This window comes from Canis lupus, chromosome 17, assembly GCF_048164855.1.
Source record: "Canis lupus baileyi chromosome 17, mCanLup2.hap1, whole genome shotgun sequence".
NCBI lineage: Eukaryota > Metazoa > Chordata > Mammalia > Carnivora > Canidae > Canis > Canis lupus.
Window position 1 is genome coordinate 54,374,433 of NC_132854.1, and position 27,806 is coordinate 54,402,238.

The 27,806-nt window shown below is 35.4% G+C and overlaps 1 protein-coding gene and 1 pseudogene across 15 annotated transcripts in view; both read right to left on the minus strand.

Moving 5' to 3' along the window:
• Nucleotides 1–15,715: 15,715 nt before the first annotated feature.
• CCDC122 (coiled-coil domain containing 122) overlaps nucleotides 15,716–27,806 on the minus strand; it is a 43,670-nt gene continuing 31,579 nt past the window's right edge. For 11 of the 15 annotated variants that reach the window (XM_072782982.1, XM_072782981.1, XM_072782984.1 and 8 more), the window contains one exon: nucleotides 15,716–16,166. In XM_072782982.1, coding sequence (XP_072639083.1) covers nucleotides 16,017–16,166 — 150 coding nt within the window. In that variant the 3' untranslated portion in view covers nucleotides 15,716–16,016. The other 4 variants (XM_072782986.1, XM_072782980.1, XM_072782987.1 and 1 more) reach the window with 4 other exon arrangements.
• Nucleotides 17,207–17,827, minus strand: LOC140608123 (large ribosomal subunit protein uL6 pseudogene; annotated as a pseudogene).

Sequence of the window (27,806 nt, forward strand, 5' to 3'; positions counted from 1 at the left end):
TGGAGTCCTGGGATCGAGTCCCACTTTGGGCTCCCTGCATGGAGCCTGCTTCTCCCTCTGCCTGTGTCTCTGCCTCTCTCTCTCTCTCTCTGTGACTATCATAAATAAATAAAAATTTAAAAAAATTAAAAAAAAAAAAAGAACTGGGGATATTTAGCCCAGAGAAACAGTACTTGGGCTGGACATGAACGAACTATTCCTAGCTTCTTGAAACACAACTAATAGTCACTTTTTTAAAAATGTAATTAGAATATATTGTTTATAATGTTTTGTAATTTATATTTTCTCTTAACTCAGTCAATGAATTCCTACTCTTGGTAATATGCATATTAATAAATACTTTTTTCCAGTATTTAATAAGGTATATTTGGCCTTTCATTTTTTTATTCACTCTTCCCTACTGCACACCATTTTAAATAGTGCTACATTTTAATTCAGATTCAAAGAATGTTTACAATTTCAAGTACTGGGGACAATATCGAACTTATTTATTGAAATCATGATGTATTAGCAATTACAATAGTTAATATCACAGAATACACATTTTCCCTTTGGTACATGGGATATTAAATCATGTTACTATGGTTGCTTATCAGCTACTTGGTGCTTTTCCATTTCTCTATGTAGATTATTTTTCAAATAACCCTGGATAAAGCAGCCATAATTGTACGAAACTGTATCTGAAAATTAAAGCATCTGGGAAACATCCTAATGAAAGCTCAAAACTCCCTTAGTATGAAAAAATTAGCACTCTGTAAGACCTTAATAAGCATGGTTAAGGATACCTCTAATGCCAAAACTCTGAAAAGTGCTCAAAACCCCTGTGCCATCAGCTAATGTAATATTGTAATTCTAAGAGAAAAAAGTAAAGAATTTTTGAAAGTGTTTAAAAGAGAGGCTGTATTCCGTGGTGTAAAGAGTAATATAATAGACATAGGAAGTTGGTTTCCTGAAAATGATTTTGCTACAAATGTAATTAGGAAAGATATAAAGTGTGTCATTGGGAAAATTATATTAAAATTATAGTTAAACCTTGTAATTATGCATAACCCATATGGAAACAATAAAAACAAAGTGAATTTCCCCAAATTATCCTAAATATGCATTAAATTTATGATTAATATACAATATTCTATTAAGAGAAATGTTATGATTTCCAGTTTTAATACCTTTTTCTTTCTATTCCCATACTACAGTCTCATTTATTGAGTTGTATTTTCATAAAGCTTATTATAGCTTTCTTTTTTAAAGGATAGAACATTCTACCTAATTTTTCAGTATATAAAACACTTTAAAAAGCACTGTTCAAAGTATTTATAATTGAGGAAGACAAAAACATATTTCTTGTGGCTTGTTAAGTATGTTTACTTTCGGGGATCCCTGGGTGGCACAGCGGTTTAGCGCCTGCCTTTGGCCCAGGGCGCGATCCTGGAGACCTGGGATCTAATCCCACGTCAGGCTCCCGGTGCATGGAGCCTGCTTCTCCCTCTGCCTGTGTCTCTGCCTCTCTCTCTCTCTCTGTGCGACTATCATAAAAAAAAAAAAAAGTATATTTACTTTCATTAGAACTAACCTTAAAATATTTCATTTTCTAGAAAAGCATTTAAAAAAAGTTTTGGTCTTTATAAATATTCACACTTTGATTTAAAATCATGAAAGTAGATTTTGGAATAGTCATGGAACAAATATCATGTTCTTTTATAAATGATAAATGAATGATCTGTTATTTGGTATCATCCAAATAATTCCATGAGAGACTGTTCATAATAAATATTTAAAATATTTTTAACTATTTAGAAGTCTAAAATTATTTTAAACTATTTTAAACAAGGAGCTCTGCCTAAGTTCTCTAAGTTGTAAGCAAATATTTTATTTTGATTCAGAAATCGATGTAGATTTTTTAGTACTTCTAAGCTGTAGTATTAAAGAGAAAGTGAGGCTGAAGGCTGAGTTGGAGCTGAATCCTGAATATAGGAGTGAGAACTTTAAGGCAGAGAGAAAAGTACATGAAAATACATGCTTACGGAAGAGTTAGAATTTTGTTTTGGCTGTAGTATAGGATTGTTAGGTTGAACAGGAAAAAATGAGAGTGAACAAGCAGGTCAGGACAGATTTTTAGATGTTTACTATTCAGTGATGAAATGGATTTTGTGTCCATGGAAAGCTTTTCTTTTTTTAATAAGCAATATTACATGCTCAGTGTTTACTCAAAGATAAGTGAAGCAATAGCAGTAACAGTAAGACTAGAGCAAAGAGGGCAGCCCCGGTGGCTTAGCAGTTTAGCGCCGCCTTCAGTCTGGGGCCTGATCCTGGAGACCCGGGATTGAGTCCCACATTGGGCTCCCTGCATGGAGCCTGCTTCTCCCTCTGCCTGTGCCTCTGCCTCTCTCTCTCTCTCTCTCTCTGTCTCATGAATAAATAAATAAAATCTAAAAAAAAAAAAAAAAAAGACTAGAGCAAAGAGAGACTTAAAATAGGAATGTTGGGAGATATTGATAACAAGAATAATAGTTGATCATCTTATTCACTAATACATTCAATGTACATCAAAGTACCTCTTATGTGTGCCAGTCATCTGCTAGCTTGTAGAAATGCAAATAGGAATAAAGTAGAAACGTTCAGGGTCTGATGCATGGAAACAATCACAAGAACTTAAAATGTTTGCAGCTCACCTCAAGTATAACCTCTTCTTTTAAGCCCTCTGCCTCCATTTAGAATTAAATGCTCCTTATTTTGTGTTTCCACAAGGTTTGGCTTATTGTTCTGTTACACTATGTTTTATATTGTATTTGATCCTATTATATATGTGTCTCTCTTGCCAACTGAATTGATGCCCTGGATGGAAATAATCATGTCATATTTATTTTTACAGGTACATAACACAGAAAAGATAGAACTTTAAAATTTTTTCCTTGCCATCAGTTCAGTGTTTTGAGCTATAACCCATACTAGTTAGCTTCTTTTTTCAGACTACATCACAAAAATGAAAGTCTATAATCAACTTTTGCTTACTATTACTGGACTCCGCTTCCCTAAGTGTATGACATTTAGCAGTTTTAAATTATTCATATATTAGGTACAAGTTTTGAGGACCAGGAACATTAACTTCAAAGTATTTTGAGATTCAGATTTAAAAAAAAGGGTTATATTTAGCTTAGGATAAAATGATTTTCACAACAGCAATAATTGTTTTGATAATTATTAATTTTATATTTTAAATGTTGCTATGGTAAAAAAATACCACAAAGATATTATAAGATATTATCAATAAATACTCTTTAAGTTATTATAAAATTTAAAAACCACGATGACAGTTGCTCTTTCATATTTTTAAGTTCTGTCTTGTAGATCCATATTTCCATGTGGTTTTCTGAGTTAATTACTCTTTTTTTTTTTAAGAGGGAAAGAGGGAGATGGGAACACAGGGAGAGAGAGAGAATTTTAAGCAGGCCCCACCCCCAGTGCAAAGCTTAATCCAGGTCTCCATCACCATAACCCTGAGATCATGACCTGAGTGGAAATCATGAGTTGGATGCTTAACCAACTGAGCCACCCAGGCATCCCAATGAGTGAAATACTCTTGATCAGAATAGACTATTATTCTAGTGTTCTTAAGCTATAGATAGAATAATGAATGATTAGAAGCTAGAATTGCTTATTTAAAAAAATTGGAAAGATGGTAAAGAAAGACTTGGAAGAATCAGAATGATTATATAAAGACATAGGGTCATGTGAATGAACACACATGATTTATTCCTATCCATATCTTGTCATCTGCTTGGGATGAGAGCAACAAAGATGTTTTCCCTAAATATCATCTGTTTTGTCTGGTTGCATGAGTCTTCTAATAAATCCGTATAAAGTGATGTGATCTTAACACAGTTGAAGAAATATCTTAAACATTTAAATTGACACTTTAGAATCAAGATTTATTTAATAAATATTTCTTAAGATTTTATTTATTCATGAGAGATACACAGAGAGAGGCAGAGACATAGGCAGAGGGAGAAGCAGGCTCCTCACAGGGAGCCCGATGCGGGACTCAATCCCAGAATCCTGGGATCACACCCTGAGCCAAAGACAGATGCTCAACCACTGAGCCACCCAGGAGTCCCAAGATTTAATTTTTTTTTAATTTTTATTTATTTATGATAGTCACAGAGAGAGAGAGAGAGAGGCAGAGACACAGGCAGAGGGAGAAGCAGGCTCCATGCACCAGGAGCCCGATGTGGGATTTGATCCCGGGTCTCCAGGAACGCGCCCTGGGCCAAAGGCAGGCGCCAAACCGCTGCGCCACCCAGGGATCCCAACCAAGATTTATTTAATAAATTATTATATGCAGCAACATGGTAGTTCCTAAGAATACTAACATCATAAGAGATAAATGCAAAATAGTGATTGATTTCCTATATTTGAAGGCTAATAGTGTACTTTTATATTTGCATTAAATATGTGGGATAAAGTTTGTGCCTTTTGGCTTGCTTTTTAAATTTAAGCAAATAAATAATGTTAAAATTATCCTGAGACAGTGATTAAATTTCAAAGGCCTAAGTTTCTCCCCACCCCCACCCCCCATCTTTTTTTCTCTGCTGCTGCTGTTACTGGTACTAAAATTGATCTGGAATGAGCAGCAAGAGTAAAGTAATTGTCATCTCTTGAAAATAGATTTCAGTGTGTGATTATTTTTACAAGGGGACTTACTTTGGGATTCCCAGAAGCAGACTCTGAGCAAGTGATTTATTACTGAAGCCCTCCCAGGTGAAATTGGTATGGGAAGCAAGACTGGTAAGGAGAAAGAAGTCAAGCAAGGCTGCAATATTAGGTAAAGTCTTTTTGAGGGAAGCAAACCTCCCACAGGATGTCTTAGGTGAGAGCTATTGGAGGCAAAAGCATGCCTCAGTTAGGCAAGGGGTGCTCAAAAAAGATAAAAAAAAATATCTGAGAGGATCTGACCTATGTCCACTACACTATGTTTTTGAGAAAGCTGATCTCTGTGAGGCGTCTCAAAGTAAAGATAGATTCTCTTGCATAAGCAGTTATAAATGAAGAAATTGTTTTCAATGTTCAGGATCTAACTTTAGATCATAGATTAAACTTTGAAGTTACAACAAAAAATGAGAACTGGAGCCCGAAGATGATACAGCTAGCTATAGCCCTGCAGAAACTGAAACGGGTGAGCTCTGAATGAGGACATGGCATTTTTAATGGGAAGAAATTTAAGAGAAATGAGAGAATTACACTAGTCTTAGAAAACTGTACAGGGGTAAATTACATTGACAGGTTGAAACTGAAAGGCTTAGAAGATGAATAATCCAAATTACTGAAAGATTAGAAAAAGATTGGATCTTTCTGGAAAAGTGAGTGCTTTATAGAAATCTGTATAAACCACAAATTAAAATATTATCAACATTATCTAACAGCGCAGCAAAGTTAATGTTACATCGAAGGGGGGGAAGTGTCCCTAAAGAGATCTTACTCTAAAGAATGACAGACACTTGAAGATGTCTCTACACAGACTCTGTGGAAAAGCCGGATGAAGAGAAAACTATGTGATATTTTCAGCCAAGTAGACGTGATGACATCTGACTGAATCACTGCACATAACTAATTCTATTTAACATTAGTCACTGAAGACAAAACAACTCATGCAGATTGCAGGTGTGCTATTTTTTTTGCCATGTCATATACACAAAGAAGCGCTGCAGACTCAAGGGGGCATAGTCTAAAGAACACCTTGTTGAAGCTTCTTCAATACAAGTACAGGGGTTACATTTGTCTTACTGTGTCAAATAATGTCAGAGAGAGTAATAAATAATAGATGAGGTGGATGATATGTCTTGACCTAAACATTTTTGACAAAATTATTTGAATGTGTTCTTAGATTGTCAGTGTATTATTACTGTCTCTAAATTACCTTGTGCTGTGTGGACTGAGCAATACTGGAAAACATGTGTAATTTATGTGTTTTATTCCAATTTTGACATGATTGTTATGCCAGAAAGCTTTTTGGGTAGACTTTTAAAACTATTTACTGCATGAACTCTTGATTTTGCTCTTGGAATATATCATTTCATTAATTAAGAGATTCAAGTTACATTACTTCATGTCTATCTACTAGATTATGTAAATAGCTCTGTTATTACCAAATCATGTACTATTTTTATTTTTCTAAAGATTTAGATCCCAAAGCCATAATTTAAATGGAAAATTATAGAAGAGAAAAAGCTATTTGGAGCATCCCATTCTTAGCTATGTATTAAATAAAGCTGTCCTGCTCTTAGTATCTTTTTCAATTTATTTTTCTTGGCTTTGGTCATAGTTCAGTAACATTCAGGAGAAAGTTATATGATAACTAATGTGACATAGAAAACCCATTACTCACACTGCCAAATTTATCAGAAAAGAAAAAAAAAAACCTTTCCTTAGAAATACATTATAAATTCAAATAAACAAATATAGCTTAGGTTATTTTTGACAGGCATATAATTTTTAGCTCCTGATCATTAGCTTTAGTAATCATTAGCTTAATGAAAAATAAAATATTTATAATATTGGAAATATAAGCCACAAATCAAATAGTTGCAAAACTGTAAGTTCTTCTGAATCTACTGACTCCTCCTGCCAAAAAATAGTTCCAAATATCCATAGCATTAATATAGACCTTAATGATTTTTAAAAAAACATTTTATTTATTTACTTGACAGAGAAAAAGAGAGCATAAGCAGGGGGAGCAGAAGAGGGAGAATGAGAAGCAGGCTCTCTCTCAGCTAACAAGGAGCCTGACATGGGGCTAGATCCTAGTGCCCTGGGATCATGACCTGAGCTGAATGAAGGCAGACCCTTAACCAACAGAGCTACCCACGTGCCCTCTTAATGATTTTTATATGAACAATGGATTCCATATTCAATATTAGGTGATGTGGGAATTTAGGATTTCCATTGCAAACACCTGTGTGAACTTTAAAAGTTTCCAAAGTAATATTTGCAGGATTCCATTTTCCTTAGCCAAAATGTTTACTGATACTGACCGTCCTGGTAATGTTAACTATGCATTTGAATGCTAAAAAAAAAAAAAAAAAAAAAAAAAACTCTTCTTTTTTTAGACAAGTTTTAGGTTTACTTCAAAATTGAGAGGAAAGAACAGAGATTTCTCATAATCTCCTTGTCCATACACATGCATAGTCTCCCTCATTATCAATTTCACTCACCAGAATGATACCTTCATGTCATAATTACCCAAAGTCCATCGTTTACCATAGGGTTCACTCTTGGTGTTTTACTATCTATGGACTTGGATAAATGTACAATGACATATATCCATCATTATAATATCATACAGAGTATTTTTGTTGCCCTAAAACTCCTCTGTTCTCTGCCAATGCATCTCTCCCAACCTCCCTCCCAACCCTAGCAATCTCTGATCTTTTTACTGTCTCCATAGCTTTACCTTTTACAGAGTATCATATAGCTGGAATCCTGCAGTATTGCCGCCTTGTCAGATTGCCGTCTTTCACTTAGTAACATTCATTTAAGGTTCCTCATGTCTTTCCATATCTTGATAACTAATTTCTTTTTAGCACTAAATATTCCATTGTCTGGAAGTACCACAGCTTATATAGCCACTCATCTATTGAAGGATATTTTGGTTGCTTCCAAACTTCGACAATTATCGATAAAGCTGCTATAAACATCTGTGTTTTTGTGTGGATATTAGTTTTTTGACTCCTTTGGCTAAATATCAATGAGCACATTTGCTGGATTGTATGGTAAAAGTATGTTTAGTTTTATAAGAAATCATCAAACTATCTTCTAAAATAGCTGCACAATTTTTGCATATCTACCAGCAATGAATGAGGGTTCCTATTGCTCCACAACCTCATTAGCATTTGGTGTTATCAGTGTTTCTGACTTTGGCCATCCTAGTAAGTGTGTGGTAGTATCTCATTATTGTTTAATTCAAATTTCCCTGGTAGCATGTAATGGTGGAAAACCTTTCCATATGCTATTTGCCATCAGCCTATCTTCTTTGGTGAGATGTCTGTTAGGGTCTTTGACCGATTTTTAAAATCTACTTGTTTGTTTTCTTGTTGGTGAGTTTTAAGAGTTCTTTATTTTGAATAACAGTCCTTTATCAGATGGATTTTTTTTAGATTTTATTTATTTATTCATGAAAGAAGGCAGAAAGAGGCAGAGACACAGGCAGAGGGAGAAGCAGGCTCTATGCAGAGAGCCTGATATGGGACTCAATCCCGGGACTCTAGGATCACGCCCTGAGTCAAAGGCAGGAGCTAAACCGCTGAGCCACCCAGAGATCTCTTATCAGATGGATCTTTTGCAAGTATTTCTCCCAGTCTGCAGCTTATCTTATCATTCTCTTGTGACAGTGTCTTTTATAGGACAGATGTTTTTAATTTTAATGAAGTCCAGTTTGTCAATTATTTATTCCATGGACTGTGCCTTTGATGTTGTATCTAAAAAGATACACCATATGCAAGGTTATCTGGATTTTCTCTTGTTAGCTTCTAGGAGTTTATAGTTTTGCATTTTAAGTTTAGGTCTATGATCTAGTTTGAATCAGTTTTTGTGAAAGGTGTAAGGTCTGTTTTGTCATTGTTTTGCATGTGGATGTCCAGTTGTTTCAGCACCATTTGTTGATGGAACTATCTTTACTCAATTGTATTACCTTTGCTCCTTTGTCAAAGGTCAGTTGATATATTTATGTGGGTCTATTTCTGGGCTCTTTATTCTGTTACATTGACCTATCATTTCACCAGTACCACACTATCTTGATTACTACAACTTCATAGTACATCTTTTTTTTTTAAGATTATTTATTTATTTATTCATAGAGACACAGAGAGATAATGAGAGGCAGAGACACAGGCAGAGGTAGAAGCAGGCTCCATGCAGAGAGCCTGATATGGGACTCGATCCAGGGTCTCCAGGGCTGCAGGCGGCACTAAACCGCTGCGCCACCGGGGCTGCCCCATAGTACATCTTGACATCAGATAGTGTCAGTCCTCCAGCTTTGTTCTTCTCTTCAACATTGGGTTGGCTAGTCTTTGGTCTTTTGCTTCTCTCTATAAACTTTATAATCAGTTTGTCAATAGCCACAAGATAACTTGCTGGGAATTGGATTGGGATTGCATTGAAATATAGATCAGCTTGGGAAGAATTGACACGTTGGCTATATTGAATCTTCCTACCAATGAACATGGAATATATCTCTATTTATGTAGCTCTTTTTTGATTACCTTCATCAGAGTTTTGTAGTTTTTCTTATATAGATTTTGCTAGATTTGTACCTAAGTATTTCATTTGCAGGGAGGGGGTCTAATGTAAATGGTATTGTGTTTTAAATTTCATATTCCACTTGTTCACTATTGGTATGTAAGAAAGCATTGACTTTTTTATATTGTACTGCAACTTAGCTATAATTGATTATTGGTTCCAGAGAGGCTTTTTCCCCAATTATTTTGGATTTTATACCTAGATGATCATGTCATCTGTGAAGACAGTTTTATATCTTCCCTCCCAATCTGTATACATTTTATCTCTTTTTCTTGCCTTATTGCATTACCAAAGACTTACGATGTTGAAAAGGAATGGTGAGAGAGAGCATCCCTGCCTTGTATCTGACCTTAGTGGGAAAGCTTTGAGTTTCTTCTTACCATTAAGTATGATGTTGGCTTTAGTTTTTTTTTTTTTTTTTTTTTGTGGTTAGTCTTTATCAAGTTAAGAAAGTTCTCCATATTCTTAGTTTATTAGTGTTTTTATCATAAGTAGGACTTGGATTTTGTCAAATGATTTTTATGCATCTATTGATATGATCACATGATTTTACTTTTTTAAATCGGTTGATGTGGTTTATGTTAATTTATTTTTTGGATGTTTTGAGCCAACACTGTATTCCTATGACAAATCCTAGTCATAACATATAATTTCTTTCACACATTTTTGGATTTGGTTTGCTCATATTTTTGTTGAGGATTTTTGCATTTATGTTCATGAGAGGTATTGATCTGTCATTTTCTTTTTTTCGTAATGTATTTTCTGGTTTTAGTATTAGGGTAATGCTGACTTCATAGAATGAGTTAGAAAGAATTCCCTTTGCTTCTATCCTCTGAAAAATATTATAGAGAATAGGTGTAGCTCTTAAATGTTTGGTAGAATTTACCAGTGAACCCACTGGGCTTCTGTTTTGGAATGTGATGAATTATTGATTCAATTCCTTAAATAAACATAGGCCTATATATTATAGGCCTATATCGGATAATCTGTTTCTTCTTGTGTGAGTTTTGGCAGCTGTATCATTCAAGGAATTAGTCCATTTCATCTAGGGTATCAGATTTGTGGGCATAGAGTTGTTCATAGTATTATTATCCTTTTAATTTCCATGAGATCTATAATGATTATCCTTTCATTTTTGATATCAGAAATTTGTGTCTTGTCCTTTTTGTCTTAGTTAATCTAGCTAGATGTTCAGTGAATTTACTGATTTCCTTAAAGAAATCAGTAAATTTCTTTTGGTTTCATCTATTTCCTCTACTGATTTCCTGCTTTCAATTTCATTGATTACTGCTCTAATTCTTATTATTTATTTTCTTCTACTTACTTTAGAAATAGTTTACTCTTTTTTTTCTAGTTTCCTAATGTGGAAATTTAGATGATTAGTTTTAGGTCTTTCTTCTTTTCTAATATATGCATTCAGTGTCACAAATTTTCATCTAAGCACTGCTTTTACTGCATTCCACAAATTTAGATAAATTATGCTTTCATTTTCACTCAGTTCAAAATATTTTAAAATTTCTTTAGATCTTTGACCTATTTATTTAGAAGTATGTAATTTAATCTCTTCCTATTTGGAGATTTTTTCCAGTTATTTTTTGTTATTGATTTCTAGTTTGATTCCACTGTGGTCTGAGAGCAGATATTTTATTATTTCTATTCTTTTTAAAAAGATTTTATTATTTGAGAGAGAGAGTACACACATGTACATGACAGAGAGAGTGCACAGAGGGAAGGGGAGAAGCAGACTCCCTGCTGAGCAGAGAGCTTGACTCAGGCTTGATTGCAGGACCCTGAGATCTTAACCTGAGCTGAAGGCAGACGCTTAACAGACTGAGTCACTCAGATGCCCCAATTTCTATTCTTTTAAATTTGTTAAAGTATGTTTTATGGCTCAGAATATTTTAGTGAATGTTGTGAAAAATATGTGTATTCTACTGTTGTTGGATGAAGTAATGCATAGGTGTGAGTTGTATCTAGTTGATTGATGATGTTGTTGAATTCATCTGGGTCCTTACTGAATTTGTCTGATGAATCTGTCCATTTCTGATAAAGTGATGTTGAAGTCTGTGACTATGATAGTGGAGTTATCTATTTCTCCTTGGCAGTTCTATCAGTTTTTGCCTTACATAGTTTGATGCTCTGTTGTTAGATGCATCCACATTAAGGATTGTTGCATCTTTTTCGAGGCCCCTTTATTACTACACAATGTCCTTCTTTCTCTGATAACTTTCCTAATACTGAAGTCTGCTGAGTTATGAAATTAATATAGCTACTGCTGTTCTTTTACTGTCAGCATGGTATATTTCTCTATCCATTTACTTTACATCTGTATGTGTCTTTATATTTAAAGTGGTTTCATATAGATATATAATTTGTTTTTTGATCCACTCTGATAATCTCTTTGATTTCTGCATTTACATTGACATTCATAGTGATAATTGATATAGTTGGATTCATACCTCCCCTATTTGTTAATATTTTCTGTTTGTTGCTCTTGTTTTTGGTTCCTAATTTTTTGTCTCTCATTCTTTTTCTGCCTTTTGTGGTTTTAATCAAGCATTTTATATGATTTCATTTTCTCTTCTTGGAGAATGTCATACTTCTTTTTAATTTTTTTTTAGTGTTTGCTCTTGAGTTTGTAATATACATTACAACAAATCCAAGTCTACTTTCAAATAACACTATACTATTTCACTCATAGTATAAATACCTTATAATAACAAAATGATCTTCTTTCCTCCCATACCTTGTGTCATTGCTATCATTCATTTTAAATATAAAAGTATTAATAAATATTTGCATATACATAAATTACATGTATATTTGAATACTTTGTTGCTAATATACTTAATCTAACAGGTAACAGTTTGTTCAAAATACAATTATTCCTTGATGCTTTTCCTTACTTCATGTAGGTTTAAGTTTCTGACATAATATTTTTTTCTCTAGAGAACTTCTTTAACATTTCCTGTAAGGCAGGTCTACTGGCAACAAATACCCTCAATTTGTTTGAGAAAGTCTTTTCTTCTCCTTCACTTCTAGGATAATTTCACAGGGTACAGAATTCTAGGTTGGTGAGTTTTGTTTTGTTTTGTCTCTCAACACTTTAAATATCTCACATCACTTTCTTCTTGCTTGCATGGTTTCTGAGGATAAATCAGATGTAATTCTTATCTGGAGATAAATCTCACAATATTGTGGGGACCTCTCTGCCTGGGTTTCCCTAAAGTTTGTCACACAGAGTTGTCCATACCAAGACTTCAGAAATGTATCAATTGCAGTTAGGTTTTCCTGTCCTGACCTGTTTCCTATGGTGGTTTGTGAGTCTCTGCTCCAGTCTTGTGACTCCCTGTATTTGCTCACCTGTCTCCCTAATTTCATAAACAGTGGTTTTCCCTGTGTCCTTACCTCTCTTAGGGATCCAAATGGAGTTATTGATCTTTCAGCTTGTCAGCTTTTCACTTGTTAGGACTCTGTTCACCAGTGTAGAACCCCCCTTTTTAAAGAAAGATTATTTTTGAGAGAGAGAGAGAGGAAGAAAGGGAAGGGGTAGAGGGAGAGGGAGAGACAGAGAATCCCAAGCAGACTCTGCACTGACTGTGGAGCCCCACCCAGGGCTCAATCCTACAACCTCAAGATCATGACATGAGCTGAGACCAAGAGTCAGATACTTAACCGACTGAGCTACCCAGGCACCCCGGAACTCTTTTTAACTATAAGATTTCTCTCTTTAGTTAAATTCATCTTATGCTTTGTAATCTCTTAAAAGGATTGATTAAATATACAAATAATTATTTATTCATAGTAAAATTGAGGCTTACCTTGGAATCATTTCTTGCAGGGTATTTTATGTAACTAAAAAAATAGGGCAATGAATTTCAACTCTGTCCCTGATGACCTGTGTGATAAGATCTTAAGCGAGTTACTAAGCCTCAGTTTCCCCATCTGTAAATTAAGGATAATAATATATACTTTAAGCCATTTATTATTCTGTAAATGAATTAATGTATACAAATTGCCAAATAGGACACAGCATAGTGGCTTAGTATGTTATTAGTATTGCTATTTCATATCTGCAGTGCTTTGGAAAATAGCATGATTAATCAATTGACTGGAAGAACATGGCCTAACAGATAACATATAGATCATTTATATTAGCCATGACAGTGTCCATGATGGCTGCTTTGACAATGGAAATCACCACTGTTAATATATGGCTTAAAAGTAGATATCAATTTCTTCACATTGGGCAACTAAAATTTGCCCATAGATTGCACATGAAGTAAGTAATATTTTTATATATTAATATAGGCTTTTTTCCTCCCACTTCTTCCTGCACTAGTTACCTTTTCCTGATCATTTAGGAAATAGAACCTAGAAGGCTGGAGTCAAGACAGACACTACTCAGAATTAAGAAGTCATTTATCAGCTTTGAGCTTCACATTATGCTTTTTAAAGTCTGTAATAGAAACAATTGTTGAAATCATAGCTTTCCTTTGCAGAAAAGGGGCATTTTGAGAGAAGAATTTGTTGAGCCCCAACGCACTGAGAGACTTGAAAGATGTATCTTATACTGGGAATCAGGGTAAAAAAGAATGCATGGGTAGAATTGCAAGTGCCAGAGGTAAAATTTGGCCTGCATATAGAAAGAAAAGAATTAAATATGGCCAGAAGAGGCCTTGTGATTCAGTAAGGAGATTGACCACATTTCCTAGAGAAAAAAACTGCAGGTATAGCATAAACAAAAGGTAATGCTAAAGATCAAGAAGATGGATTACACTTCTGCAGAGGCCAATGAGAATGGCACTTGCACCAGGGCACTTCCCCCATGACAAAACAATATTAAGTGTGTTCCCCTAATCCTTGCCCCAGGAGTTCAATTTACTGCCAGGAAGAAAATAAGGAGAATTCTGAATTGAATGATAACCTCCCCCCCCCCCAAAAAAAAAACTGAGTTCTAAGGCCAAATAGGATGTGACAAAGGCCACTAAGCAGAAGAACTCATATTCTAAGCTAGGTTCAGTTATATGGAGATTTTTAGAATTAATTCATTTTCTAACTTTAGAGTTTGTGACCACGTTGAGATACTATATCCACTTAACTACATGATCAGGCTTGAGGATACCTCAAGTTTTAGTTCTTGGTTAATCTGAAAGCTCCATCATCTGAAATGATTTTCAAGATTAGAAGGAGCAAGGAAAATAAAAATGTTCTTGTTCAAATCTTTCATTTGTCACAAAATTTAAAATAGGTACATGTATTATTGTCATGGGTATTTCAGAAAACTGCACTGAAATTTACTTTCTCAAATAGAGCATATTATCTTAAGCAGATTAAACCTATTTTCATTATATCTTAAATAACTTTTACGAATATAACTCAAGGTGTTAGCTATCACATACAAATGTTTTGAAAACTGTTATAAACTTATCGAGAGTTTAGAAAAGTAGAATTTTTCTTTTATAAACTATAAAATTATGAAGCATAGTTATAAGAACAGCCTTTTAAGTATGCAAAGTAAATTGAAGTATTTTTATATGATCAGCCTTTAAAACTTTCAGTCTTGTCTTCAGCTGAGCATAGTGGGAACTCTCTATGCAGGTTTAACCATTTTTATTTGTAAGTGTATTTCTGAGTCATGCACCACAGCTGATTGTGTTACAGCAAAGCCATTTGAAGTGTTAGCCATAATGAGCCATGCTAATTCATAATAGGATTGTTAATGTTAGACATAACAAGATTATTAATATCAGGTTTTATATCAGCTATCCTCTTAGGCACGAAGAAAGGTGAGGAGAAAATGGACTTGAGATACCTTTTTGATGTTGCTTTGAAAGCATTAAATCCTAAAAGTAAATATTTACAAACCATTATCTTCAATAATATTTTTTCTGTTCCTAAAATTTGATTCAGTGGAGCCACAAGAAGGAGCACTTTTATCTTCATATGAAGAAGCTAAATTTTGAAATGTTGCCATGGACATAGTATATGATTTTCAGTGAGAAAAAAATACACGATTGTCTATACTAGTTAACACTTTTTTTAAGAGCTGGTATTTGCCTTACATGATGTTATAACTTCAATTTTGTCACAGAATAGTATGAAAGAATTTAAGGACGAAAAGTGTTATGCCTTGCAACACTCTAAAATTGTATTATCTAATAACAAAGAAAAAAGGATTGTTACTTTCTGGATAAAAGAAAACATTTAAATACCTGAAGCATTGAACATACAACAACATTATTATAAATGTCAATACTTATGGACCACTGTGAAGGCAGTGGTGAAAAAGCAAGTTTTAATAAAAAGTTTGAAACAATCATTTAAAATACCTTAACAATTTAAATCTTGTAACTTTATATACTTCTTTTCTTCTACATTTTTCCTTCACATGATAGTGAAGGCAATATGTTTATAAACAGGCATTCATCAGTACAAAATATCTTACATACTCAAATATTTATAGGGTCTTCCACTATTTTTCTATAAGTATTTCTTTTTTTTTTTTCTATAAGTATTTCTATCGTCTACCTACTGCTATCAGTTGTAGGCTTGGAAGGCACTTTAGCAAACACATTAACAGATTCAAAAAAAGAGAGTCTGTTATTAAGACAGACCTCTGGTAGTGGATGCTGGTTAAGAATCAAAAGAATTTTCTCAACCTTTTGTCCTATCTTTTTTTTTTTTTTTAAATAGTCTGTGTTCTACATTGCCCTTTGGCCATGTTAATCTTTCATTCCAATGCGTTTCCTTAGTTCAGCTGCAGTTTTTTCTAGTTGGTGAATGTTCCATTGCCATTGTCTTCTATTTGACTGAAGCTTGTTCACCTGACAATGCAAACGCTTAAGAATTGCACTGTATCTCTTATGTTGCACCTATTAAAAGAAGAGTACACATGAACAGGGCTTGAGTAGGTTAAGTAGTAAATAGCCATAAAGGATTTTTAACTACTCTAAAGAAGAAAACACTTGATTAGAAATTACTCATTGTAAATAATAATAGTAATAAAAATAAATGGTAATAAGAACTATTCAACACTTAATACAGGTTAGTAACCATACTGAGAGCTTTTTAGGTATAATTAAATTCTCGTAACACCATATGATGTGGATGGATATTATCTCCATTTTTGTACAAAATAAAACCCCTGAAGATAAAAGAGTTTAAGTAATTAAACCAAGGTTTCACAGCTAACAAGTGATGGTGTTTGAGATCTGAATCCAAGCAAAGCATCTGTGGTGGAGTGCCTCCTAGTTATCAAAGCAGTTACCAGTTAAGAGAAATGGCCTCATTCCCTATAACGTTCATTCACTGAAACATAGACCCATCCATCTCAAAGATCCAGAAGATTATATAGTCATGACAATAGGTAGAGCAGTATATTTATGTTAAGCCAGACGATACTACACTGAAGGCAATGAAGCACGGTAGAAAGAGCAAGGGTTTTGGTGTTAGGTCACAAGAAAGTAAAAGTGACATTAGTGTTGGCTATACAAAAAATACCCAATCATCCTTTTAAAAATAGCTTTATTGAGATATAATTCACATACTATAAAATCCTTCCTTTAAAGTGGACAATTCAATGGGTTCCAGTATATTTACAGAGTTGTCACAATAAATTTTTAGAACATTTTCATTACCTCAGAAATAAGCCTACTACCCATTAGCAGTGACTTTCCATTCCCACACTTCAACTCTTGGCACTAGGCAATTACTGATTTTTCTCTTTATATAGAAATTTGTTTATTCTGGATATTTCTTATAAGTGGAATCATACAATACATTTTGTGACTGGCTTCTTCAACTTAGCATAATCTTTTTTCAGTATAATTTTTATTGCATTCTTAAGGTATCACAAATAAGTCTGAAAAATCATCTGGCATCTTGCTGTTTCTGTTGCTGGACATCTTAGATCTTATTCATCAGCCTGCTGAACTGTTCCTTTTTCAGAAACAAAGGTACCATGCAAAAATTTTCTGATATCCTTGTTTTTAACAGTTATCATTTGCTAAATCAAAGCAGCTGAGTTCGAAACAAGTTCAATGTCATTTCCTTCAAGAATTAACTATTTTGGGGCTTGAGATACAGAACAAGCAACACCTGGCCTCATCCGAACCCTGCGAATATATTTTTCACCTAAGAAATTTCGGATTTCAACACGAGAACCATTCTGAATAACAATGTTGATGGGAAAGTGAGCATACAACGACCTCATCTTGTAATGGAAGCCCAGTGTAATGCCCTTGATCATGTTCTGTACGTGACTACAGATCGTGTAAACGGTAGCCAGTTGTTTTCTATTTCCCCACTATTTGTCAATTCGGAGCCTCTTCTTCTTTACAAGAAGACAGAGTTCTACATTGATGTGATTGAAGTCCCTTTGCAGGGTTCCTCTGGGGCCCTTCATGATCACAGTGTGTCCCTTCAGGGTGATGTCAACATTTTCTGGAATGTCAACAGTCTGATTGCTGAGAATGGTTTTCATTCTCGCAATAGATGTGGCAAAGAAAGCATAACCTTTATAAGGGCCTTCCATGTTGTAACAAGTATTCGAATCTCATTCCTTTTTCTTGCCAAATAATATTCCACTCTAGGGTCTATACCTAAGGAGGGATCATATGGTAACTCTATGTTCAACCATTCGAGGAATTGTCAGACTGTTTTCCATAGTGACTGCACCATTTTTACAGTCCCATGATTGCTGTGTAAGGGTTCAAATCTCTTCACATCTCTCTGCTTTTCCCTCAGCAAAGGTTATTACCTTTCTAAGTTCCTCCCTTAGCTCACAGCTTCTTTGCCTTTATTATGCCATGGGTTCTTTATTATGCCATGGGTAGTATGGTGAAGGCTGTGGACACTTTAGAATAATGTTTTTAATGCATAAAATAAAACATACACAATTACAAAGTAAATCAATTATATTGAAACACAATTATGCAGCAGTAGCAGTAGCAGCAGCAGCAGCAGCAAAAGCAGGGGAAAAGGGACCAAGACACTCTAAGTATTTCAAAGTATTCCTACAAAAACAAAGTGAAAACTTGTCAACTAAAAATTCACATAAATTCCCATAGATCTTATGTCTTCTTAAGTCTCCAGTTTTTGTTAATTCTGTAAATTCAGGTAATTCACTGAAACTGGTGAACTAGGCCTGCTGATACGTTGGCAAAATAGTGACTTGAAATGGATTAGAAATAAATTAGTATAAGCTAATACTAGATATGAAACTATATTCAAAAGATGTTTAAAATATTGAATATATTTCCATATAAAATGTATATCCACTATATACATTTATATAATATATATATTCATTGGTATATCCAATAGAATATATTCATAGGGAGAGTATAGTCTCAAAATATGTCCATACTCCTATTCGTAGAATATATACATAGAAATAAAATAAATAACTAAAACAGATTTTTGGTTAATCAGTAAATTTGGTCAGTTGCATAGTAGTATGTTTCTAAAATTATTCTTCAGTAGTTAGACTATGAAATTAATGCACAGTGGATCAGAGTGGAGATGTTCAAAGTCCGGTTAGGGAGGCTCCAGATCATCAGTCATAGCTAGATGTCACAGAAGAGAGTAATACATCTCAAGAAAAAATATATCATTAAAAGAGGTTTTGTGAAGAATGCAGTCCATACATAGGAAGGTGAAGGAGTCATGTGCTGGCAGGGACTATTTACCTGACATGTATAACTCTGATATAGAGATTGGCTCCTTGAGCACCCAGGGCCAGAGACCAAGAACATTCAAACTCAGATGACCGGCTTGATTTCCATGCTCACTAATTAAACTTGTGATTATTTGGCTTCCAATGTAGTTTCCTTACAGGCAGAAGAAGCCCTAATGACTGACATGGTTATGTGGCTTCCCTGAAAGTTTTATTATAAATTAATAAGCTGGTATTTGAATTTTATACATCAGTTTCTTGTAAATTCTACTGGCATTTCTCCATGTCTACCTAACTCTGGGATACTAACAAGATTAAGTTTCTAAGTTCACAAGGCTAAGTGCAGTTTTGGCCAAGAAGTGACTTTATTTTTTTCACATGCCAATATTTCATTTACCTTATTTTATTTTAATTCCAGTTAGTTAACATATAGTGTTATGTTAGTTTCATGCGTACAATATACTGATTCAACAATTCTATACATCACTAGTGCTCATCACCACAGGTGCATTCCTTAATCCCCATCACCTATTTCACCCATCTCCCCATGTACCTCCCCCGTGGTAACTAACTGAAATTTAAATAAAAACTTGAAACAAAACAAACCCAAACACACACAAAAAACAAATAAAGCAGACACACACACACACAACAAATGAGTAAAGGAAAAAGAGAGAGAGAGAGAGACAAGAAGTGACTTTTATAAAAGCAAAGGTTGCAATATGAGCCTTCTTGAAAGCCAGCCATTTGTTCAGCTTCTACTGGTAACATTCAGACATTATGTGTCTTAATATTCAAACCTGAATATCTATAGGCACGAAAGATGTAAATGGTTCTTTAGAGAACAAAGCTTTTTGCCTCTAGGAAGTGGATGGGCTACTACTCTCTTCATTAGTTCCTGTTGCTGGCTAACCAATAATAAGAGTAATAGTGAAGGAGTGGTACCCACAAAACACAGTGGCAAAAAGAAAGCAAGGCCCTATGTAAGCCAAATCTGACCTCATTCCCTACTTTTTTTCTTTGTTCCCTCCCTCCATTCTAACTACACTGTTCCATTCTCTGAGCCCAGTTATGTTCTCCTCTTAAGTTCTTTGCACTTGCTTTTTCTTTTTCTGGAAAGCTCTTCCTCAGATCTGCATGCCTTGCTCCCTCATTTCTTTTAGGATTTTGCTGAAAAAGAGCTCAGTAAAGCTTTTGATGGCTGCAAGATCTAATATTTCACCTTCTCTCTCCCTGCAATACATATATTACATTATTCCCTTCTCTGCTCCATTTTTTTGTCCTTAATCCTATCCTTAGCTAACATGCTGTATGTTTTACATACCTTATGTCTGTCTCTCTAACTAGAATGCAAGTTCAGGAAGACATATATTATTAGAAGGAGTTTTGTGAAAAATGTAGCACACAGATAGGAAAGTGAAGGAGCTATATGCTATTTTATTCACCACTCCATTGTCAGAACCTAAAAGAGTAACTAGCACATAGTAGGAGCTCAATAAATGCATTGAATAAGTTACTGAATAAATACATGAATAAAATGACAGCTTTTGGAAATCAAATGACTGCTACTGAATGTAGTTTCCTTACAGGCAGAAGAAGCCCCGTTATATAAAATGTATTGCTAAATTCTGTATTGTTCAGAATGTAACAAAGACTTAGAAAATTTCATTGTTTTGCCATGGAGAATATGCTGCACTTAAAAGACTTGGAGCTCACTGGTTTGAACATGTTGTGTAACTTCTCTTTGCTTTAGTTGTTTAATCTAAAAAGAATGGATAAATATATTTACAGAAATATAAATACATAGATTTTTAAGGCTGGTTAAAAGACTTTGACAAATATATACAGCCATGTTCTGTGTGTCAGTAGTTTATTCTTTTTATCACTGAATAGTATTCAATTATATGGATATTCAATTTGTTTATCCATTCCACTTTTGAGGGACATTTGTAGTGTTTCTCTTTGGGGGCTATTATGAATAAAGCTTCTATGAATATTCATATGCAAGTTTTGTCTTAAAGACATACATTTTCTTTTTTCTTAAGTAAACACCTAGGGATGGAATTGCTGAGACATAGAATAGGTATATGCTAACTTTCTAATAAACTGACGGATCATTTTCTAAAGCAGTTATACCATTTTATAATCTCACCAAAAGAGCAAAGGATTTCCAGTTGCTCCACACCCTTGATAACATTTGGTATTATTCATTGTAGTTTTAACCTTTCTATTGTATGAAATGATATCCTATTGTGATTTTAATTTTCGTTTCCTTGGTGGTTAAAGATGCTGAGCATCTTTTCATGTACTTACTGGCCATCCTATGTCTTCTGTAAAGTTTCTATTTACATCTTTTACCCATTTTTAAAATGTATTACAAGAGTTCTTTATATAGGCCCTTGATATAAGTCTTGTCTCAGCTCTATTGTATTGCAAATATTTTTACTTCTATGATTTTGTCTTTTCATTTTGTTTTGTTTTGTTTTTTTAGGCAGGTAGGTGGGGGGCATAAGTAGAATCCTAAGCAGGCTCCGCATTGGGCATGGGGCTCACAACTCTAAGATCATGCATGACCTGAGCCAAAATCAAGAATTGGATGCCTGATTGAGCCACCCAGGCACCTCTGTCTTTTCATTTTTTGATAGTGTTTTTTAGAATGAGGTTTCAAAGTTAAGATTCAATGTATTATTTTTTTCCATTGAATTCTAAGAAATCTTTGCTTAACCCAAATCTTAATGAAGATATTCTCCTATTTTTTTTTAAGAAGCTTTACAGTTTTAGCTTTTATGTTTAGATTTCTATTTCAAATGCAGTGTTACATGTTGTGAAGTAGGCATAGGGGTTCATCATTTCCAGACAGATATCCAGTTGTTCCAGCATCATTTATGGTAAGGCTTTTGTTTCTTCATAGAATTATCTTAACATCTTTGTCAAATTGATCAAGTGTGATTGATTTTTGAACTGTATTTGGTTCCATTGGGCCATTTATTTATTCCTTCTTAATAATTGTAGATTCATAATAAATTTTAATATCTGAGCAAATATTATAACTTTATTCTTCTTTTTCAAGTTTGTTTTGGCTAACTAAATCCTTTGCATATGCATATAAATTTTAGAAAAGCTTGTCAATTTCTACAAAAAATACCTACTGAGATTTTTTTATAAAATGGTATGTAACCTATAGATCATTTTTTGGAAAAGTTGATTGAGTTTTATAGATAAGTTACTGAGTTTTATAGATCATGAACATAATGTATCATTCCATCTGTTTAGTGGTCTTTTATTTATTAATATTATTATTGTAGACGTTTTATAGATTTTTCATAAAATTTTTTAGCAAATATTTTGGTTTTTTTAGCATCAATGAAGAGTTTTCTTATTTATTTATTGACTTATTTGTTTGTTTTATTGGAGTTCAATTTGCCAACATATAGCATATCACCCAGTGCTCCTTCCGTCAAGGTCCCCCCTCAGTGCTTGTCACCCAGTCACCCCCAACCCCCCACCCACCTCCCTTTCCACTACCCCTTGTTCATTTCCCAGAGTTAGGAGTCTCTCATATCTTTTACTCATCTCACCTTCCAGTTGTTTGTTGCTACTACATGAAATCTATATAGAAATACAAATGATTTTTTATCTTAACCTCTTATCCTGTGACCTTACTAATTTGACTTATTAGTCTTTTTGTAGATTCCTTAGGATTTTCTACATAAGCAATCATGCTGTCTGTAAACATAATTTTATGTCTTTCAATCATTATACCCTATTTTCTCTGGTCTTATAGCAATAATTAGGACCTCTAATATAATGTTACATAGAAGAGGTAGGGTAATATACCTTTGCCTTGTTTCCAATCTTCAGGGGAAAACCATTCAACGTTTTACAGTAAATATGTTGATAGCTGTAAGTTGTGTTATAGATGCCCTTAATCAGGTTGAGAAAATTTCCTTCTATTCTTAATTTGCTGAGAGTTGTTATTATGAATGGATGTTGAATTTTGTCTAAATGCTATTCCTGCAACTATTAAATAGTTGATTATTTCTTTTTAACTCGTTTGATTTTGTAAATGTACTGAATTACATTATTTACTTTTGAACGGTAAAAATCAAAACTTTCTCTCTATACACACACACACACACACACACATATTTGAACTCAATTTGAAAATATTTCATGAGGGACTTTTGCATCTATGCTCATAAAGGACATTGGTCTCTAATTTCTTTTCTGGTAATGTCACTTTTGTTTGTTTTTTTTATATCAGGGTTATTCTGGCCTCCTCAAATGAGTTGGGAAGAGTTCCCTCTTCCATTGTCTGAGTTTGTATAGACTGAGTGTTAATTCTTCTTTGAATATTTGATAGAATTCACCAGTAATGACATGTCAGTCTGAAGTTTTTCTTATGGGGAAGGTTTTACTGATAAATTCAATTTCTTATTTCTTTTTTTAAAGATTTTATTTATTTATTCATAAGAGAGACACAGAGAGAGGCAGAGACACAGGCAGAGGGGAGAAGCAGGCTTTCTGCGGGGAGCCTGATGTCCCAGGACTCCAGGATCACGCCCTGAGCCAAAGGCAGATGCTCAACCACTGAGCCACCCAGGTGCCCTAATAAATTCAATTTCATTGATTCTTACTTCAACTATTTACAAAGCTTAACTTGAAATGGATCATAGGCCTAAACATATAATTTCTTCTGTTGGTTATATATGTGTTTTTCTAAAAATTTGTCCATTTCATTTAAGTTGTCAAATTTATTGACATATAATTGTTCATAATAGGTTTTTATCACCTTTATTAGTCTACAGGACCTGAAGTAGTGTCTCTACTGTTTTCTTTCTTTTCTTGATCCATATTGCTATGGTTTATCAATTGTATTAGTCATTTCAGTTTTAGTTTTTTTAACTTTCTCTCCTGTTGTTTTCTGTTTTCTAATGATTTCTGCTATTTATTATTTCATTTTTTCCAGTTGATTTTGGCTGAATTTATTTTTATATTCCTAGTGTCTTACAGTAGAAACCTAAATAATTACTTTTAAAGCTTATTTTCTTTTCTAATATAGGCATTTAAATATGTAAAGTTTCCTCTAAACACTGCTTTAATTACAACTCACAATTTTTCAAATGTGTTTTCATTATCATTGAATTTCAAATATTTTCCAACTCTTGTGATTTCTTGACTCATGGGTTATTTAGAATTATAATGCTCAATTTTGAAATATTTAGTATTTTGTAGCCATTTTATGGCTATTGATTTCTAATTGAATTCTTCTGTTTTTAAGAGTATCAAATTCTTTGAAAGGGGGAGGAGCAAGATGGCGGAAGAGTAGGGTCTCCAAATCACCTGTCTCCACCAAATTACCTAGAAAACCTTCCAATCATCCTGAAAATCTATGAATTCGGCCTGAGATTTAAAGAGAGACCAGCTGGAATGCAACAGTGAGAAGAGTTCACGCTTCTATCAAGGTAGGAAGACGGGGAAAAAGAAGTAAAGAAACAAAGGCCTCCAAGGGGGAGGGGCCCCGTGAGGAGCCGGGCTGAGGCCGGGGCAAGTGTCCCCAGGACAGGAGAGCCCCGTCCCGGAGGAGCAGGAGCTGCACCGACCTTCCCGGGCGGAAAGGGGCTCCCGGGGAGGTGGAGCAGGACCCAGGAGGAAGGGGATGCCCGCGGGCTCCCTGGAACAGTAACAGAGCAACTGCGCGCCCAGGAGAGTGCGCCGAGCTCCCTAAGGGCTGCAGCGCGCACAGCGGGACCCGGAGCAGCTCGGAGGAGCTCGGGCGGCGGCTCCACAGAGGGGGCTGCGGGACGGGAGTAGCTCGGAGGGGCTCGGGCAGAGGAAGAGGCTCCGTGCAGAGGGGCCTGCGCGGTTCCAGGAGCAGCTCAGGGGGCTCGGGCGGCAGCTCCGCGGAGGGGGCTGCGCGGCCCGGGAGCGCGAATCCAACAGCGCAGGACCCGGAGCACAGGGCGCCGGGACACAGCCCAGGATCCCGCCTCCCCCGGGACAGGCAGAGGCCGGGAGGGCCCAGGACAGCGAGGACGCTCCTGCCCCAGCTGAGCAGATCAGCGGACCGGCCCGGAGCCTCCAGGCCCTGCAGACGGAGTTCCTGCCGGAGCTGAATCCAGGTTTCCAGAGCTGCCCCGCCACTGGGGCTGTTCCTCCTGCGGCCTCACGGGGTAAACAACCCCCACTGAGCCCTGCACCAGGCAGGGGCACAGCAGCTCCCCCAAGTGCTAACACCTGAAAATCAGCACAACAGGCCCCTCCCCGAGAACACCAGCTAGACTGACAACTTCCAGGAGAAGCAAAGGGACTTAAAGTATACAGAATCAGAAGATACTCCCCGGTGGTTCTTTTTTTGTTTTGTTTTGTTTTGTTCTGTTTTGTTTTGCTTTTTGATTTGTTTCCTTCCCCCACCTTTTTTTTTCTCCTTTCTTTTTCTTTCTCTTTTTCTTCTCTTTTTTTTTTCGTTTTTTTTTCTTCCCTTTTTTTTCTCTTTCTCTTTTCTTTCCTTCTTTCTTTCCTCTCTTTTTCTCTTATTCCCAATACAACTTGCTTTTGGCCACTCTGCGCTGAGCAAAATGACTAGAAGGAAAACCTCACCTCAAAAGAAAGAATCAGAAACAGTCCTCTCTCCCACAGAGTTACAAAATCTGGATTACAATTCAATGTCAGAAAGCCAATTCAGAAGCACTATTATACAGCTACTGGTGGCTCTAGAAAAAAGTATAAAGGACTCAAGAGACTTCATGACTGCAGAATTTAGAGCTAATCAGGCAGAAATTAAAAATCAATTGAATGAGATGCAATCCAAACTAGAAGTCCTAACGACGAGGGTTAACGAGGTGGAAGAACGAGTGAGTGACATAGAAGACAAGTTGATAGCAAAGAGGGAAACTGAGGAAAAAAGAGACAAACAATTAAAAGACCATGAGGATAGATTAAGGGAAATAAACGACAGCCTGAGAAAGAAAAACCTACATTTAATTGGGGTTCCCGAGGGCGCCGAAAGGGACAGAGGGCCAGAATATGTATTTGAACAAATTCTAGCTGAAAACTTTCCTAACCTGGGAAGGGAAACAGGCATTCAGATCCAGGAAATAGAGAGATCCCCCCCCTAAAATCAATAAAAACCGTTCAACACCTCGACATTTAATAGTGAAGCTTGCAAATTCCAAAGATAAAGAGAAGATCCTTAAAGCAGCAAGAGACAAGAAATCCCTGACTTTTATGGGGAGGAGTATTAGGGTAACAGCAGACCTCTCCACAGAGACCTGGCAGGCCAGAAAGGGCTGGCAGGATATATTCAGGGTCCTAAATGAAAAGAACATGCAACCAAGAATACTTTATCCAGCAAGGCTCTCATTCAAAATGGAAGGAGAGATAAAGAGCTTCCAAGACAGGCAGCAACTAAAAGAATATGTGACCTCCAAACCAGCTCTGCAAGAAATTTTAAGGGGGACTCTTAAAATTCCCCTTTAAGAAGAAGTTCAGTGGAACAGTCCACAAAAACAAGGACTGAATACATATCATGATGACACTAAACTCATATCTCTCAATAGTAACTCTGAATGTGAACGGGCTTAATGACCCCATCAAAAGGCGCAGGGTTTCAGACTGGATAAAAAAGCAGGACCCATCTATTTGCTGTCTACAAGAGACTCATTTTAGACAGAAGGACACCTACAGCCTGAAAATAAAAGGTTGGAGAACCATTTACCATTCGAAAGGTCCTCAAAAGGAAGCAGGGGTAGCCATCCTTATATCAGATAAACTAAAATTTACCCCAAAGACTGTAGTGAGAGATGAAGAGGGACACTATATCATACTTAAAGGATCTATTCAACAAGAGGACTTAACAATCCTCAATATATATGCCCCGAATGTGGGAGCTGCCAAATATATCAATCAATTATTAACCAAAGTGAAGAAATACTTAGATAATAATACACTTATACTTGGTGACTTCAATCTAGCTCTTTCTATACTCGATAGGTCTTCTAAGCACAACATCTCCAAAGAAACGAGAGCTTTAAATGATACACTGGACCAGATGGATTTCACAGATATCTACATAACTTTACATCCAAACTCAACTGAATACACATTCTTCTCAAGCGCACATGGAACTTTCTCCAGAATAGACCACATATTGGGTCACAAATCGGGTCTGAACCGATACCAAAAGATTGGGATTGTCCCCTGCATATTCTCAGACCATAATGCCTTGAAATTAGAACTAAATCACAACAAGAAGTTTGGAAGGACCTCAAACACGTGGAGGTTAAGGACCATCCTGCTAAAAGATAAAAGGGTCAACCAGGAAATTAAGGAAGAATTAAAAAGATTCATGGAAACTAATGAGAATGAAGATACAACCGTTCAAAATCTTTGGGATGCAGCAAAAGCAGTCCTAAGGGGGAAATACATCGCAATACAAGCATCCATTCAAAAACTGGAAAGAACTCAAATACAAAAGCTAACCTTACACATAAAGGAGCTAGAGAAAAAACAGCAAATAGATCCTACACCCAAGAGAAGAAGGGAGTTAATAAAGATTCGAGCAGAACTCAACGAAATCGAGACCAGAAGAACTGTGGAACAGATCAACAAAACCAGGAGTTGGTTCTTTGAAATAATTAACAAGATAGATAAACCATTAGCCAGCCTTACTAAAAAGAAGAGAGAGAAGACTCAAATTAATAAAATCATGAATGAGAAAGGAGAGATCACTACCAACACCAAGGAAATACAAACGATTTTAAAAACATATTATGAACAGCTATACGCCAATAAATTAGGCAATCTAGAAGAAATGGACGCATTCCTGGAAAGCCAC